We start from the raw sequence: 16,533 nt of genomic DNA, 5'->3' as shown, positions 1-16,533 counted from the left end.
GTGATGATTCCCCTCTATTCGGCACTGGTGAGGCCTCATTTGGAGTACTGTGTCCAGTTTTGGGTCCACCACTACAGGAAGGATGTGGACAAATTGGAGAGAGTCCAGCGGAGGGCAACAAAAATTATTAAGGAACTGGAGCACATGACTTAGGAGGAGAGGCTGAGGGAACGAGGATTGTTTAGTCTGCAGAAGAGAAGAGTGAGGGGGGATTTGATAACGGCTTTCAACTACCTGAAAGGGGGTTCCAGGGAGGATGGAGCTAGGCTGTTCTCAATGGTAGTAGATGACAGAACTAGGAGCAATGGTCTCAAGTTGCAGTGGGGGAGGTCTAGGTTGGATATTAGGAAAAACTTTTTCACTAGGAGGATGGTGAAACACTGGAATGGATTACCTAGGAAGGTGGTGGAGTCTCTATTCTTAGAGGTCTTTAAGGCCTATCTTGATATAGCGCTGGCTGGGATGATTTAGTTGGGGTTGGTCCTGCTTTGAGCAGAGATTGGACTAGATGACCCCCTGAGGTCCCTTCCAACCCTAATCGTCTATGATTCTATGATCTTCGGAGATGCAATCCAGCCAGGGAGTAGGGCCCATAGGGAAGAATAGGGGCATGAGGGAGCTGGACCTACAATTCCCACAAAGCACCGCAGAGGCTCAGACAGACAGAAATTAACATCAAAGATGAAATGTTTCAACATTTCAGAACTGGATTTTTTGTTCTGTGAAAGGTTTCAATGTTTTGAATTTTTGTCCTGATTCAGGCCAAAAAAATAGTCAAAATATCACAATTTTCTACAGGATGGAAATTCCATTTTTCAATCCACTCTGCTTAAAACAGAAGAATTCTACATTGCGAGGGTAGAACAAGCCAGAAGCAGCTGCCTAGCTGTCTCAGTCCAGTCCCTGAGATCGTGTTTACCTGTGCAGTGGTGAAGAGGATCTCCATGCCACGGGCATTGAGGAAAGTCTCCCTGGCGGACTGGATGTTCGTGATGTGTTTGAGGCAGAGCAGAAGACCCCTGCGGACATGGATGTACCTATTGGAGGCATCACAGCGGTGCCAGTCCTGGTACAGCCTGAGCAGTTCACACAGGTAGCCTCTGTTGTCTGCCCGTCGGCTATTAGACTCTGAAACCAAAGGGGAAAACTAGAGTTAGAGACTTCTGCCCCACTAGCACTGCTTGATGATCGTGCATATATATATGCACAATGCTCACACACTTGAATACACTCACTTGCACACCTATTCCCTCTTGCACACACAATCACAGACATGTTTATTAACTTGATTTTAATAACTTCTATGTGTGACCTTAATTGTTATTTGTTAAGTATAGGCCATGTGCTTGGCCATGGCACTGAGCAAAGCACAAACTAAAGACAGGTCCTGCGATGAGGTGCACAGCACCAGTGGGAGATGCTGGATTGACAGCCCTGGAGAATGAAGTATTTTATTTATCCCCAAGCTGAGTGGAGCACGTGGCAGCAGCAATAGTTGTGGCTGCCTCCATTTGCCAATGAATGTCAGCCCTGACCCAACCATACCCTCTATGCGCCTTAAAATGAATATGAAAGAGGGAGGAGCTGCTGAGGGAAAAACCAGAGACATACAATACAGTTGGTTGGGAAAGGGGCATGTGGTCCTTTCACAGCAGTATGGACATCAAAGGAGATTGACTTACAGTGAACAAGAAAGCTAACCACCTTTTAGTCACAGGACCCTACCCCACCCAATGAGATTGTGTTTGGCTACTGAAAGATGTGATGCATGCCCTCACTCTCCTTCGTAAGGAAAGCTAGCGCACAACGGAGATTACAAAATCACAGCCACTTCCGCCATCTCAGGACCTCTCAGAAATCATAAATGCTCAGAAATCATAAATCTGGCTCAAAATATCATAACTAACCTAAACATTCTGAGGGTTTCTTTTAAAATAAAACCACACATTTGGTTTTTCTTTGTCCTCTGGTTTCTCAGCCTTTTGTGTATTTTCAGGTCACATTTACAAGCTTTACTCCAAAACCATAAAGGTTATAAAGTTCCTTAAAAAAATTGAACACTGAGATTCTCACAATTACATGCCCCCAAACACTGAGTCTTTATGACAAACACCAAACATCGCAACAAAATCACGAGAGCTAGCAACACTGCCATTTGACATTTCTGAAGTGCATTTTCCATGCGCTCCTGGCACTGCCCCATAGTGTGCAGGCTGGTACAACCATACCAAGCTCCTATGTTGTTCTTACTCCTTTCAATGAGCCCCTAACTGAATGTATTTTTCCTGACTGGTCCATCACACTCCTCATTCCAACCCACTTTAGAAGATATCAGGAGCATGTTTATCAACCCACGGGGCCAGGGAGCATGTGTTGAGCTGGAGGTTAGCCCCTGAATCCCGATGGCTGTGTGCAGTTTGCAGCAGATAGCTCTTGGGATGAGTTTTCCAAGGCAAGTAGGCTCCAAACAGAGCTCCAGAGCCACTCACACCTGCAGCATTAAAGTCATCAGCAGAGATTTATAAGTGGGGGTGGGGAGGAGCCAGAGGTTAAGGAGGAGAGAGAAAGAGGGTGAGACTGGGACCAAGGGAGGTCAGTAACCAGGAGAGAATGGGGAGTCCCTGGGGCAGGTGTAGGGGTTGCGGGTGAAGGGCAGAGAGCAGTCCTCAGCCTGAGTGATGGGAAAGAGGAGGGGATGTTGGGAGGGGTGGAGGAAGGACCCTGTGGCAGGTCTTCTCAATCTGTTCTTTGAAAACACCATGGAGACCTTGCAGAAAGAGGGAGGATGGGGGTGGGAGAACAGAGCTCTGTCAATGCACTTCAGTCCTGACCTGCAGCATCCCCCGCCATTCCATTTCCGGGAAGCCCCCGCAGATGTCTGCCATTGCAACTCAGTCCTGACCTGCAACCCCATTGCTATTCCAGTCCTGCACCCCCACATTAATCTCCTGACGCACCTCACTATTGATATGCAGTCTCCTCTGTTATTCCCTTCCTAGGTCGTTCGCACAGATCCACCAATGCACCTCAACCCAGGCCTGCAGGAGTCTCGGCTGTTTTACTTCTTGGCCCCCGCACAAACCAACAATGTATCTCGTGTTTTCAGCTCTGGCTCTTGTGACTGTGTATGAGACCACAGGTGTGTTACGCCTCTGACCCTTACTCAGTGTCGGGGCGTGTGCATGAGCTAGAAAACTTCAATTGCTCGAGAATCCCTTCTCAATCCCAATGGTGTGATTCGCCATTTCCTGTTAATCCTCAACCAGATGCCACGTTTTCTAATCAGCAGGATGACTAACACCACAAAACAGTCAATCTTCCTTGAAGAATTGCCCCGGGAATGCTGCAAAAGTATGTAAACATGACAAGAGGAAGAGCAGAGTTGCGGAGCTTGGGGTGGGACGGGCTTGATCAGACTCAGAATGGCCCGCTTTGTACAGCAGCTAATGAAATCAGAATGGATCTAGAGCAGTGTTTCTTAACCTGGGGGTTTAGAGGGGTCGCAAGTGCAAAGCTGGTATTGGGGGTGGCAAGAAAGGCAATTGCCTGGAGCCACAGGGGCGCCATGAAACTAAGTTACATGCCTCAGCCCCGTGGGGGTGGGACTCAGGCTTCAGGGGTACAGTAGTTTGGAAAGGTTAAGAACCACAGATCTAGAGTCATGTTTAGTGCTCCAACCCATTTGCATAGTGGTAGTGGAAAGGGCTGGGAGTGGAGCTGGTTAGGAAGGTTAGAAATTTCAACCGAAGTAAATATTCCTGCAAAATATTTTTGAAGGTTTCCCTCCTCCCCCATTTTTCAACCAGGTCTGTCTGGGAATCGGGACTCCTGGGTTCTGTTCCTGACTCTGGCAGTAACTCACACATAAGGCCTTGTGCAAGTCACTTGACTGCCCCCATGCCTCAATTTCCCAATCTTCCCATTGTGCAATACGGATAAAAAGCACTACACAGTCTAAGGGCTAAGTATATTTATTACTCTTAGGTTTTCTGTAGCACTTATCAATGTAGCATTTAAATATTTCCATTAGGAACTAAAGTAGGGAAGTCTGTTCTAGGGGAAAGGAAGGTTCCTAGGACAGGACAGGAGGGAACTATGCTATGTCCATACCCCCAACACTTGGATTACAAGAGATGAGAACTACTGGTGAGGAACCAAGATGCTGTTGTCTCATTAGGACATTCAGTTTGGTTCTCCTGGACCCTCCCATCACTTCTCTTCTGTTCCCCTCCCATTGGCAGGTCTCTCTCAGTCTAGTCTTCCATTCCTTTTCAGTTTTATAGTCAGCAAAGCAGGGAAAGAGAAAGGAGGAGGAATGCCAAAATCTCCAGAAGGCAGGAAGGAAAACAGAAACCTCCCCACCTGTCTCTGTCTGTTGGTGTCTCCATCTACGCGACACACCTGTCTGAGGATGTCTGTATTTTGGTTAAAATACCAATGATGGGTATGAGTCACAGAGATACAAGCAGCACTCTGCACATTTGTAGGCAGCAAGAAGTCAGCTCCTCCTGGAATGGATTTGCATATATCCTGTTCAGTAGGTGGTAGAATACTCTTTACTTCTCAACCTTTTTGCTTTTGGCCCTCCACTGTGCTACAGATTTCCACTAATATTCCACAGCAGTCAACGGACAATGATGTCACATCTGGGTCATACCTGTCTGCCTGGACATACCAAGTGAGTTGGATGGCACAACGGGCACGTTTTGCCTTGATATACACAGCATAGCTGGTACGTTCATCCTGGATGTTCCAGAGTGGTTAAAGATGCAACTAAAGCCAGAGAGGGGCTCACACAAAAGAGAATTCTCCAGGTTCAAGGGAACCCTGGCTTGTTCCTTGTGTGGCAGGTGGGAGACCCCAAACCAGGGCTTGAGGAAAGCAGTCTGCCATCGTTATGGCCTCAGGCTGTTGCTTTTTCTGAGCATGCTCCTGAAGCCCGTCCTTCACACTCCTGCCCCCTCTGACATTGCACACCAGGACACACAGGACCAATGAAGATCACCTGGCTATGCAGTCGCATAACTGAATTACCATCAATCTGAAACATGATGAGCAAACCACTGCTTACCAGGGAGAACAAAAAGATATTTATCTTTGTGTCTAGCTATTTCAATCTCTTTGGTGCACTCTTTGTTGATCCCAGTCAGCCAATTCATTGTGCCAAGGCCATGGTTTGAAGCAAAGAGGTTCTGCTAAATTAACCCTGCAGTCTCCAAGAGATTGCAAGGGGTAAGAAGACCTCCTGTTCCCTGCTATGTACTAGTGATCGCTCCTCAAAAATACTGGGTCTAAGGCATCCTCTAAACTAAGAGAAGAGCCACTGCAAGCCCATTACTGCTCCCATAAGGCTTCCCTAAGGGAATTGGATCAATTCTCCCCAAAGACAGGTCTAAGACCTCCAGTGAACAATGGGATGAGCCCAGATCTAACGGTCTCAGTGGTTTCAGCAAGAAGCTGATGTGGGTTCCTTGAGTAAGATGATTCTCCACCCATCCCAGAATTCAGGGGGCAGCCGTGATTCTGTCCCACATCCTGCACACCCAGCTGCAGGATGATATTTAGAGACCCCCAATGTTTAGTTTGTCTCTTGGGATAGCGGCATGAGATTGCAATGTCACTGAGGCATCACCATCATGGCATGAAGACAGAATACATAAGTGCATCCCCCTGGTCAGTATGTGGTATGCCTCTCCTCTGTGCTCAGTCCACAGAGGAGCTGAGTCTGGTGCAGCTTTAGCTCCAGCTGTAGTGACTCATGCCTTCAGTTCTAAAGGCCCCTGTTTCAATCCCTGATGTTGGCCAAGATGGTGGTTCACACAGACATATCATATCATATCATGACATGAGAACCCTCCACTACCTGGCCATTGTTCCATCATCAACATGTGAAGAGTAAGAAAGGGCAAACCAACCCCCCGCTAAACTACAGAACTATCCCCAATGGGAAACAAATCTTCTTTAAAGTTTGAAAAGGTTTAAGTTTTCTCCCTTGTGTTTCATTTTCTTAGAATTTTCTGCTCCTGCATGGAAACCAAAGCATTGAAATTCCATGAGAAATATTATGTGCACAAAATTCCCAACTCAGTTTTTCAAACTAACGTGGTCTGGAGAGTTCAGATAATATCCAGAAATTTGGAGGACTTCTCTAAACTCAATCTCTGAACTTTCTGAAGTCCACCCATCAATGGGAACATAAACACTGGCCCTCCACTAGGATAAACAGGCCTCATTTGCCAACCCATCACTAGTCAGGACATGGTGCAACATCTCAACTCCATTATTTCATCCTCAGGGACAAAATACAGATGGGCGCTGAGCTGTCCATGTAGGAGTTGAAACCATCTTTCCACTCTGGGACAGTACGTATATCTGCCTTGAAGCACAATATTGGGGAGTAGAAATGAAAGGGACATCCGTTCCCACCCCACCTTCCCCCCGCCACCCAGTTAACTGAATGATTATGCTCTGAAGAAGAGACAAGATACAGCCTCAAAACTGGAATTGGGATTATAAACGTCCTGAAGTTCAGGGGAAAGGAGCGGATCAGGGGGTTTGCTTCAGACTGTTATAAAGGTGGGGCCATCATTTGCAAAACTGAGATCCAGCTTCTGATTTTGACCTTTCCACAAATTGTGGGGAGTTCTGATGCATGCCCCATCTCTGAATGGCAGGCTATGAAATGTTTGCATGATAGAACTCCTCTCTTCTCTTTCTTGGGGAACTTATGTGTCCCTGCTAGGTACCAGTCTGTGTGGGAGAGAATCACGTTGGATATTTTCTCTCACTGGGCACACAATCCTCATGCTTCATGAAAGGAAGAGTGTCAGCCATTAAATAAAAGAGAAGGGAGGAAGAGGAGGAAAGGAGCAGGGAAGGAGAAGAATGGCTGGGGGGAAATAGGGAAATAGGTAAGGGGAGAGGAAAGGGAGATGGGGCAAAAAGGTCATTTGCAATAACTATTGCCAGCACCAGAGAATCCTCTTGATAAAAGAGACATACTCAGGAGGTCACCGCAGCCTGTCTCTTTAAATTGCTCATTACAATTTCACTAGACAAGCAATGCAGCAAGGTCTCTTTCTGTTTCTCTAACCTCTCCCTTCAATAACCGCTGAGCCTCCAAGATTGGATCCAGCTAATTTCCTTAAAGACATGCAAGCTGCTAACACTGGGAAATACAGATAGTCGGGTATAACAAATATGACCAAAATTAGATTAAAATAACATGCTGATAAACAAATTACTCACCAAAAATAAATATTGGATTAAGCACTGACGGGAGATGGGATCGTTATAATCACAGCGCCATCATGTGGTGCTGGGGTGAACCAGCTGGCTTGTGTCATGGGAGCGGGAGGACAAGAGGAGTGTTCAGAATTACCCAGTTAAACGCTACGGGCCCTAATAGGCAGCTGCCTAAACCTGTATCCTAGACAGATTTCTAGTTCCAGAGAGCTGGAAAAGGCCTACTAGATCACCTGGGTCCTCCCCAGTCAGTGGACAGCTGTTCCTTCCAGAATATTGGCTAGTGATATGTCTGAATTGGTAGTGATTCAGTTCCATCACGTCCCTTGGGAAACAATCCTCCACATCCATGCTAGCTCAGCAGCCCCTAGACAGTCCTGTAACAGGTAGACTGGCCCCATCAACACCACTGAGACAGCAGAATCTCACTTCACAGCGCCAGGTGCTGACCATAAAGCAGGAGTGCTGTAGAAAGACTTTGGCCACCAACTACGCTCACTCTCCCTGCGGCTCCCCACCTCTGTGTGAATTCCTCCTTTTTCTAAATGCTAATTTTGCTTTTAAGTTGAAGGCAGCTCTAGAGTGGCCCCATCACCCCCTTATTAAGATTTAGTATCTGAACCAGGAGGTGTTTCCTCGTTGCAATAACGTGACCTTTAAATCTAGGCAGCAAGGTTAATCCTGGAGCATTATTTGAGAATTCATCACTCTAGCTGGCGCGACTCAGACATGATTCCATTGCAGAATGCTCATTTCAGCACTGCTTCCAGGCCTACCATTTTTCACAAATGCATTTATTCCTAATGCTCATGAAAAGGAGAGAGAAGAGAGAGAGTAAAAGGGAGGGGGGAGAGAGGACAATACGCCATTGTGATTTATTGGAGAGGAGATTGTCTGCAATAGTCGAGCACTCTTTCTTAATCAAAGCTTTATTAAATCCTGGTAATAAAAATCTAAGTGTTTTTGGATGAGATAAAGGCAGAAAAGGGTAACGTGTTCCTTTCAGGCTAGGACTACGTGCAAGGTGACCCACGCTAAAAGTCCCTTCCCTCCCCCAAACAGACACTGCCAGTGTTAGATACTCCCTGCCATAGCTTAGCTGTACCATGGCAATCTCTAAGTACCAGGGCAAGCTTTACAATCTGCAGGGCTTCAAGCACAAGTGGAAACCTGAGATGCTAGAAGGGGGAGAAGAAGGTAAAAGTGGCTAACTCATTATGACACCAAAGTCTGCAGGATTCTTCTCAGCTCTTCCCCGAAAAATCTGAACAAGTGACCCACCCGGTCACTCCACGTAAGCAATTTGCTCCCTTATGTCGAGGTTATGATCTCCCACCTGCATCATCGTAGAGACACTAGAGGAAACATGGCAAGACATACAATAAATGCCACATATTATCCCCTCCCAGTTCTGAACACAGATTTCTTCCATCTATTGCCTTGCAGAGGTGTCTGTGGGGAGGGGATAAGCTGAGTTGGAGAAGAATGTGATCCTACAGGATGGGTCTATCCAGACGCACAGCACAGAAAGTTACACCAGCAAAAATACAAAGAGAAGGCGCTTACTTGATTTCAGCAAAGCTGCTAGAGCCTCAATGGCGGCCCTGGAGGAAGAAAAACAATGGAGAAATAGTGTCAATTTCTTCAATAATGTTTTTTAACCTTGGTCTTCATACTCTTTAGGTCAGATCCTCCGTTGGTATAAATTGGCAGAACATCACTCATATTGATGCAGTCGCACAGAGTGACAGCACCCGAGGATCAGACCCACTGCGTTTGATTCGGTTATCCCACAAGACCAAGGTTAGCCCCCTAGCCTCAACATTATGCTGATCTGTACTGACCATTCAAAACAAACAAACACCCACGTATCAAAAGAAATGAGACAAGTCTTCAGTCTTTGAGCTGCCTCCCTTGAGCCGTCAGTCTGCATCATGGGCTCAGAACAAATCCAGACCAGACACAGGGATATATTTCTGCCACCTGGGTCATCAGATACACGCACATCATCATGAGAAGCATCAGCTCCAGGGTTCTGGCCAAATTCCAACTCAAGACATTTCATTTTGCCAAACTAAGCATTCCCGCCCCGTAGCTTCAATTTAAAAAGAAAAACAGCTCTTCTCTTCGTCATCGTCAAGCACTAGTATTACAGGAGCACATAGAGGCTACAGCTGAGATCAGGACCCCATTGTGGCAGGCACTGTAAAAACCACCCCGCCCCAAAGCATTTACAGTCCAGATAGACAAGATGGGTGGATGTGAAGTGACTTGTCCAAGATCACACAGCTCATCAGTGGCAGAGGTGGGACTAGAACCCAGACCTTTTGTGTCCTAGAGGAGTGCCTTGTGCATTAGACAACACTGCCTCTCAATCCTTTTCCCAGCTAGAAATTGTGTAACTTTGCTGTGGCAGAACAACTGCCGCGTCTCGCCCAGAGACGGCTGTATTTCAGTGGGTGAGCCATCCCACTCTGCTCAGGATTCAGTAGGTAACGAATACCAAATTGTAACAAAATATACTTGTAAAATCAAAAACTTTGACAAAGGGCCTTTTACACTCTGACAGTGGCTGACGGCACTTGACATTGACCTTTATATCACAAGGCACCAGCAGTGAAACTGCTCAGATGTGTGTTCCTGCTCAGCTATATTAATACAGATGGAAGGGGAGACGGAGTTAGATGCTCCTGATCTTTCCCTTGAACTGTTTCCCTCTCCTTAGGAAAATGATGAAACACACAAACAGCGCACTACACAAAGAGCTAAATGGGACGATGTCGTCAAACCAACCTCCCTGCAACTGCCCAAACCCACACGGGGAGCGCACGAAAACGTCCATCAGTTCTCTCATCTCCCCACTTCTTTGCCCTGTCTCTGCCCTTCCATCGTTACGGAAGCTCCCAGCTGCTGGCCCTTGATAGCTCAACAATTGGGGGGGGAAGAACATGTAATTTTACCTAAGAGCGTCACTGATAGGAGAGCAACCACATACTATCTTCATGATGAGAGACACCACAATGGATTAAACCTCTCTCCGAGTTTACCCTCCACTGGGAAGCCCAAATCCCACCCCCCTGTTGTCTTTCCCCTGTCCTGATTGCTATGTCTCCTTCCTAGCAATGGCTTTGCCTTGACTTTGCTAACACTCACCCTTACCAATGTGCACTGGCTCCTACTCACAGGGAAATACCATCAGGTGTGTTCCAGAGGCAGTTGTTGGGCTGACAATGCTTTGGAAGAAGGGAGAAAGGGAACGGCTAGGGAGTCTCATAAGGGTTTCGAACTAGATGTGCTTTAGTGCACAGATGAGCTGTACAAGGAGTTTGAACAAGTCACCGACTCAGCAGGCTGCCCGGCCAAAGTAGGTCACTGGGTCTGGCTTTAAAAGGGAGCGGGATCAATTGGTGTCCACTGTGAAAGCCACGCCAAGGGCAATCCAACGCTTCAGTGTGTCACTCGTTCATATTGTGATGGCGGGGGCTATGTACACCACTGCTCTCAACTGGATGGAATCAGAGCTGTGTCTCTGTGTGGCATACGCCCCAAACAGCTAGCGGCAGAAGAGATTCTCCTAGATGGACCTGTGCTTTTTGGAGCAGGAGGATTAGAGTTCCAGCCCCACTGTTGCTGTGAAGTTCCGAGTGCCCATAGCACATTGGATAATGACATCTATAAGGCCCTTCATGCCCACGGATTCATTACAACATAATCTCTTTATAAACAAATCCCCAAATAAATCATATTAACTTCCAGGCTGAGCCAATTATCATCTCGCAGCAGAAAATAAATATTTTATCGTCACCAGACTCCTATGTATCGTGTGTCCACTCAGCAGCTGAGAAGAGGAAAGCTTCCAGAGCCAACTCCTGCCAGCACCCGAGGTTCCAGGCCAACCTCCCTCGCAAACATACCTCTTTCAGAATTAATCTGTCACACACAAAGAACAAACTGTGCAAAAAAAAAAAAAAAAAGCAGCATTTCAGCAACTAACGTCTTGCCAATTAAAAGGCAGGAAAGTCATCGTCGCTTCTGCAGGAATGAGCCAACGGCCAGCCAGCCGATGGAAGGTGCTCAGTGTGACATGCAACCATTCTGTGCTAGTGGCATTTCACAACCATTCAGTGTGTTAGACTGCCACCTGCTGGAATGGGTTATACCGCAGTCACCGATTACCTAGGCTTTCCTCCAGGTTTTCAATTAGGGACCAAGGAAACAGCCTCCAAGCAAATGTCAACACAGCTCAAACCACCATCTAGAACTCAGATCCACATAGGGGTCATCTGATGGGGTTTGATATTATGTCTACACTGTGATGGGGCGTCTGCCCTACACTGGCCAGGAAGGGGTTAATAGAGCCCAAGGGAGGTTTCAGGAAAGGCAGCCAGTAGGAGAGGGGCTGTGAGGAGTGGCCAATATAAGAAGAGCTGCAGGACAGAACAGGGTCAGTCAGGTCCTGGAGCTTGAGCAGGGAACACCCTCTCTCTAGCAGGCTGAGAGACCTGCAGCACCTTGGACAGAGCTACTGCTGGCAGGGACCAGGGGAGCAAGAGGAGCCCCTGTCTGATTACTGAGTACTTGCAGGTCAAAGAAGGTGCTAGGACTATGAGGAAGGGGCCCAGAGAGACAGATCACCAGGGTTTGGAATTTCAGGTGCAGCAAGAGGCTGCAATCCACAGGGTCCCTGGGCAGTGACCAGGAGTAGTGTGTGGGTCCCCCTCCCTGCCCCTGGGGAAGTGGCAGGACAGTTCACTGCAGTTGACATTAGGGGAAGTTGTGGGACTAGGAGCTAAACCCCCTCGGAAGGGGGAAAACACGGAGAGTGAGACGGTCGGAGGGGCCAAGCCACAAAGAGGACGCTGCAGTTCCTGAGGCTGCAAAGGGCTGCAGGCAGACTGCAGAGACAGAGCGCCAGTGTGCAGACTGCGGACGTGGGTGTCAGCCTCAAGCTAATTCCCAGAGTGACCAGAAGGAGACACCGAACCAGCAGTGAGTGATGTGCACTGCAACATACATATATTGTGCATTGGACCATACATTTCCTGCGGGATGCCTGAACCAAATGCCAAAGCTCCGAATACCATGAGAAAGGCTGTGCCCCCAGTGTTTCTGGCTCAATCTGGCAGGCCCAAGAGGTGGGGGTAGCTCAGATAGGCATTGGATGCACTTACATACTTTTGGGGGGCTTATCTAAACCATAGAATAATAGGGCTGGAAGGGACCTCGTGGCAGGGCTAAGTAATATCTAGACCAACCCCGACATGTGTTTGTCTAACCCGCTCTTAAAAATCTTCAATGATGGAGATTCTACAACCTCCCTAGGTAATTTATTCCAGTGATTAACCACCCTGACAGCTAGGAAGTTTTTCCTAATGTCCGACCTAAACCTCCCTTGCTTCAGTTTAAGCCCATTGCTTCCTGTCCTGTCCTCAGAGGTTAAGAACAATTTTTCTCCCTCCTCCTTGTAACAACCTTTTATGTACTTGAAAGCTGTTATCATGTCCCCCCTCAGTCTTCTCATCTCCAGACTAAACAAACCCAGTTCTTCAGTCTTGCCTCAGAGGTCATGTTTTCTAGACCTTTAATCGTTTTTGTTGCTCTTCTCTGGACTTTCTCCAATTTGTCCACATCTTTTCTGAAATGTGGCACCCAGAACTGGACACAATACTGCAGTTGAGGCCTAATCAGTGCGGAGTAGAGCGGAAGAATTGCTGCTCATGTCTTACTTACAACACTCCTGCTAATACATCCCAAAATCATGTTTGCTCTTTTTTGCAACAGCTTTACACTGCTGACTCATATTTAGCTTGTGGTCCGCTATGACCCCCCGGATCCCTTTCCGCAGTACTCCTTCCTAGGCAGTCGCTTCCCATTGATTGTCCCAAATGAACCATCAAACGTGCACAAGGAACCTCCACAGATCTATGCCACTGCAATGCATGGAGAGCCAAACTCCCCTCTGCCATAGAGGCAGCAAGGAGACACTCAGCCTGCTTTCCTGGGCAGTAAATCCCCATCTAAACCCAGACATCTCTGCTCAGGCCTAGAGCCCAGCACCTCTGACTGATAGGAATCACTTCTCCAGACTATCACCTGTTTCTGGGAGGGCCTCTTATGCCAATGAAGTGCAACCAGCTGAGAGCAGGCCACAAACACCGTGTGCACCCTCCCTGCAAGAGACTGGCCCCTTCCCACCAGAAGACACCATCTGACCAGGCTCTTCATGGATGGTAAAAGAGAGCAGACAATACCGGGAGTTTTGACTAACACAGATTGTCAGGACTTCCCTCAGATATGGAGACTGTATCACCTACCTAAAACAGGCAATACCAAAATCTATCGCTCAGTGCTGGAGACCATGCAAACTGCCACGCAGCATCTGACCTCCCTTTTCCTAGTAGAGCTAATCAAGAACCTAGTGAATGCCCAGCTGGTCTGAAAGTTAGGGCCCTTCACCATATCTCAAGTTGGGCACCCCAAATCACTAGTCATTTTGACCACTGAGACCCATGTTTTTTTGCCTATGTGTCTCTCCTGTGGCAACTAATACCTCCCAGTATTGGTCACAGAAGTCAATTTTGGGACCTTTCTCTGAATCTAGGAAAGAATTGCTTCTGCACTGACCGGGGACACCTTTGTATTCAATAATCCCGGAAGAGTTCCCACCGCACAATCACCAGAATAAACATTTGTATGTAATATCGCTTCCCCTCCCTGTGTCTGTCCCATCTATTTAGAACGTTAGCTCATTTTTCAGGGCAGGGAATGTCTCTTACTACAAGTCTGTGCAATGCCTATCACACTCCTTTTAGCTAAGGTGCTTGTCTGGCTCCCCTCACAATAGCATCCCGTTCATTACAATCTTTTATGCATTTATCCCCCCAATACGCTGATGGGGCAGGGCAGTTCTACTTTCCCCATTTTAAACATAGGGAACTGCGGTGCAGAGACTAAGTGACTTGCCCAAGGCCATGGAGGAAGTCTGTGGCAAAGCATGGATTTGAAACTGGGTCTCCTGAGTCCCAGGCCAGCAGCCTAACCAGGCCTGAACTCAGCTGGTGCCTGTGTGTGTGACTGTAATTATACCTAAGTAGAATGAAACGTGCCAGTTTCAATTCTGAAAATACCACAGTCTATCAAAAGGATTTTAGAAAAAGATTCTGTGTTGTCATATAGCATATACTTTACAGGGTCCCATATTTTAAATCTAGGTACAACACAAGTGAAATGAAGAAAAGTCGTTTGGAAAATAAAGACATTGGACCAGATCTTCAGCTCAGATACATTGAAGTCAATGGAGCTACATTGATTTATGCTAGTGAAGGATCAGACCCAGTATTTCCCAGGAGGCTGTAAACCAGTAAAAGAGACAGAGAGTCTTTGAGCTGATGAGCTCTTTGAGCTGGTGAGCCTCCCCAGAATATAATCAATATCCAGGGCCATGAACAAATTCAACACCCAAACATTCTAAGGGGAAAGAAATAAACAGAACCTAAAGTCATAGAGGGGAGGGAGGGAGGGAAGGACATTCAGTGAGGGAGACAGTAAGTTGACCGATGCACTGACAGAACTTTAGCAAGTAAGACAACCAGTATTTGTACCACGTAGTCACCTAGTAACACCATATGGTAAACCAACAGCCTCATTTCTGGCATCAAAAGAAATAATGAGATGAATAACCTGGGACAAGGGAGATGGAGGGATAATGGAAAACAAACCGTGAATGAGAGAGAGAGAGAACAAAAAAAGACAGGACCAGGAGGGAAAGGCTACAAAGCTCAAGAAAGAAGAAGCCGTGAGCATATGCTACCCCAGAGAAGTTGATAGTGTGCCCAGCGCAAATCTTTACATTTTTCTCAGGAAAGAACAGATTAAAAAAATAAATAAAAAGCCCTACAGACCTGTCCAGATGTCTTCGACTGATTCTCTGCTCTTTGCAGCAATAAATCACTAAGATCATCTCCTGGAATTTCAAACACAAACCTCCCAAAGGGCGCTCATTTATACCTTTCAGTAAAAAAACGGATAAATAAGGTTGCCCTCTCTTAAAAGGCATAATAATAACAAATACTGCACTGTAATCAGAAAACAGAAAAAAATCCCCTCAATGGCTGAAGACACAGCCACTCTGAAGAATAAAGGGCTTTGAAGTGCTTCCAAATCAGCAGGTTGGATAACAGGGCATGAGCACAAACTAAAACAGATAGACAAATGCTTCTTGCAAATGCAGTGTGCAGGAACCATAAGCAGCAACAAAGAAAAATTGCACTGTTCTGTGCCAAATGAAAATTGGATTATCCAGTAAAACCGGACACTTCAGAGAACAAGTAATAAGAAAAGGAGTCTTCTGTCTAGGTCCCCCATGCAAATTCAGGCCACCTGATTGGCAACGACTGGGAGTTTCTGCAAAGATGCAGCCTGGTCTAGGGGAAGGAGCGAAGTGCTGGGAGCCTGAATTGCCTGAGTCTGTCACTGACTGACCGTGTGACTTTGGGCAAGATGTTGATTCATTTTGGACCTCAGTCCCTCTATCTTTAAAATAGAGAGAATTCATTTGTGCTGCACGTCCGCGCCAGGAAGTGCTATAGGCAAGGGGAAAATGCAACATAAACCCCTTTGAGTGTCTCCTGAGCACGCGTCCTGCACCTCACTCTGGGTGGAACTCCATGGCCTTCCCTTATACTGCTCTTCTGGGCTGCAGCCCCCTTGTTCACCAACCAGGTTAATGTCACAGGCCCAACTTGGTTCGGGATCTGTAAGGCCTTTCGCTTTGGCCACCTGTGACCAGCGAGATAGTTAAAGCGACTCAACAACAGCTTCTTCCAAACCAAGTGTGATGTATTCATTCAAAGGTGAGAGGCACGCAGAGGGACGGGTAAGAAATAAAGGTCTGCATGCATATTTCCCTCTACCCAAGCCTGAATCTTTCCTTGCAAACATTGGTACAGTTCAGGTAAGCCAGTTACCTCCATCTGGGCAGTGAGACAGAGTCCTCTGCTGCTGTTTTCTGCCTCTCTGTCTCCTTGCCAACCTGTCAGCTCTTGCTGACACTCCCTGGTCACCCTCTGACCATGCTCTACTCCCACCCGTTTAAACCCTGATAAGACTAAGCCATTCTCAGCCTGAGTGGATCCAGGTAGGGTATTCCCCAATAAACAGCTTTTTATCATTCCTGTTTGGCTCCTTGAACATCCCCTTTTGATCTAACTCCATAGCAAGTAACTCATCACAACCAAACGCAGAGACTCGCATACTATTCCCAAAGAATAATATAGCAATTTCCCAGTT

At 46.9% G+C, this 16,533-nt stretch overlaps 1 protein-coding gene across 1 annotated transcript in view; it reads right to left on the bottom strand.

Moving 5' to 3' along the window:
• The window catches only part of AGBL1 (AGBL carboxypeptidase 1), a 338,276-nt gene that overhangs the window by 264,961 nt on the left and 56,782 nt on the right, over positions 1 to 16,533 (bottom strand). The window contains exons 6-7 of the mRNA XM_067555656.1: positions 8,812 to 8,849; positions 920 to 1,128 (exon numbers count right to left, since the gene is read on the bottom strand). Coding sequence (XP_067411757.1) covers positions 920 to 1,128; positions 8,812 to 8,849 — 247 coding nt within the window. The remainder of the gene's footprint in view (positions 1 to 919; positions 1,129 to 8,811; positions 8,850 to 16,533) is intronic.

This window comes from Emydura macquarii, unplaced genomic scaffold (genome assembly GCF_026122565.2).
Source record: "Emydura macquarii macquarii isolate MOO-44397 ecotype Brisbane River unplaced genomic scaffold, CSIRO-AGI_Emac_v2 contig_1644, whole genome shotgun sequence".
Lineage (NCBI taxonomy): Eukaryota > Metazoa > Chordata > Testudines > Chelidae > Emydura > Emydura macquarii.
The sequence above is the reverse complement of the archived record's forward strand: the minus strand, read 5'-3'. Positions and strand labels throughout refer to the sequence as shown.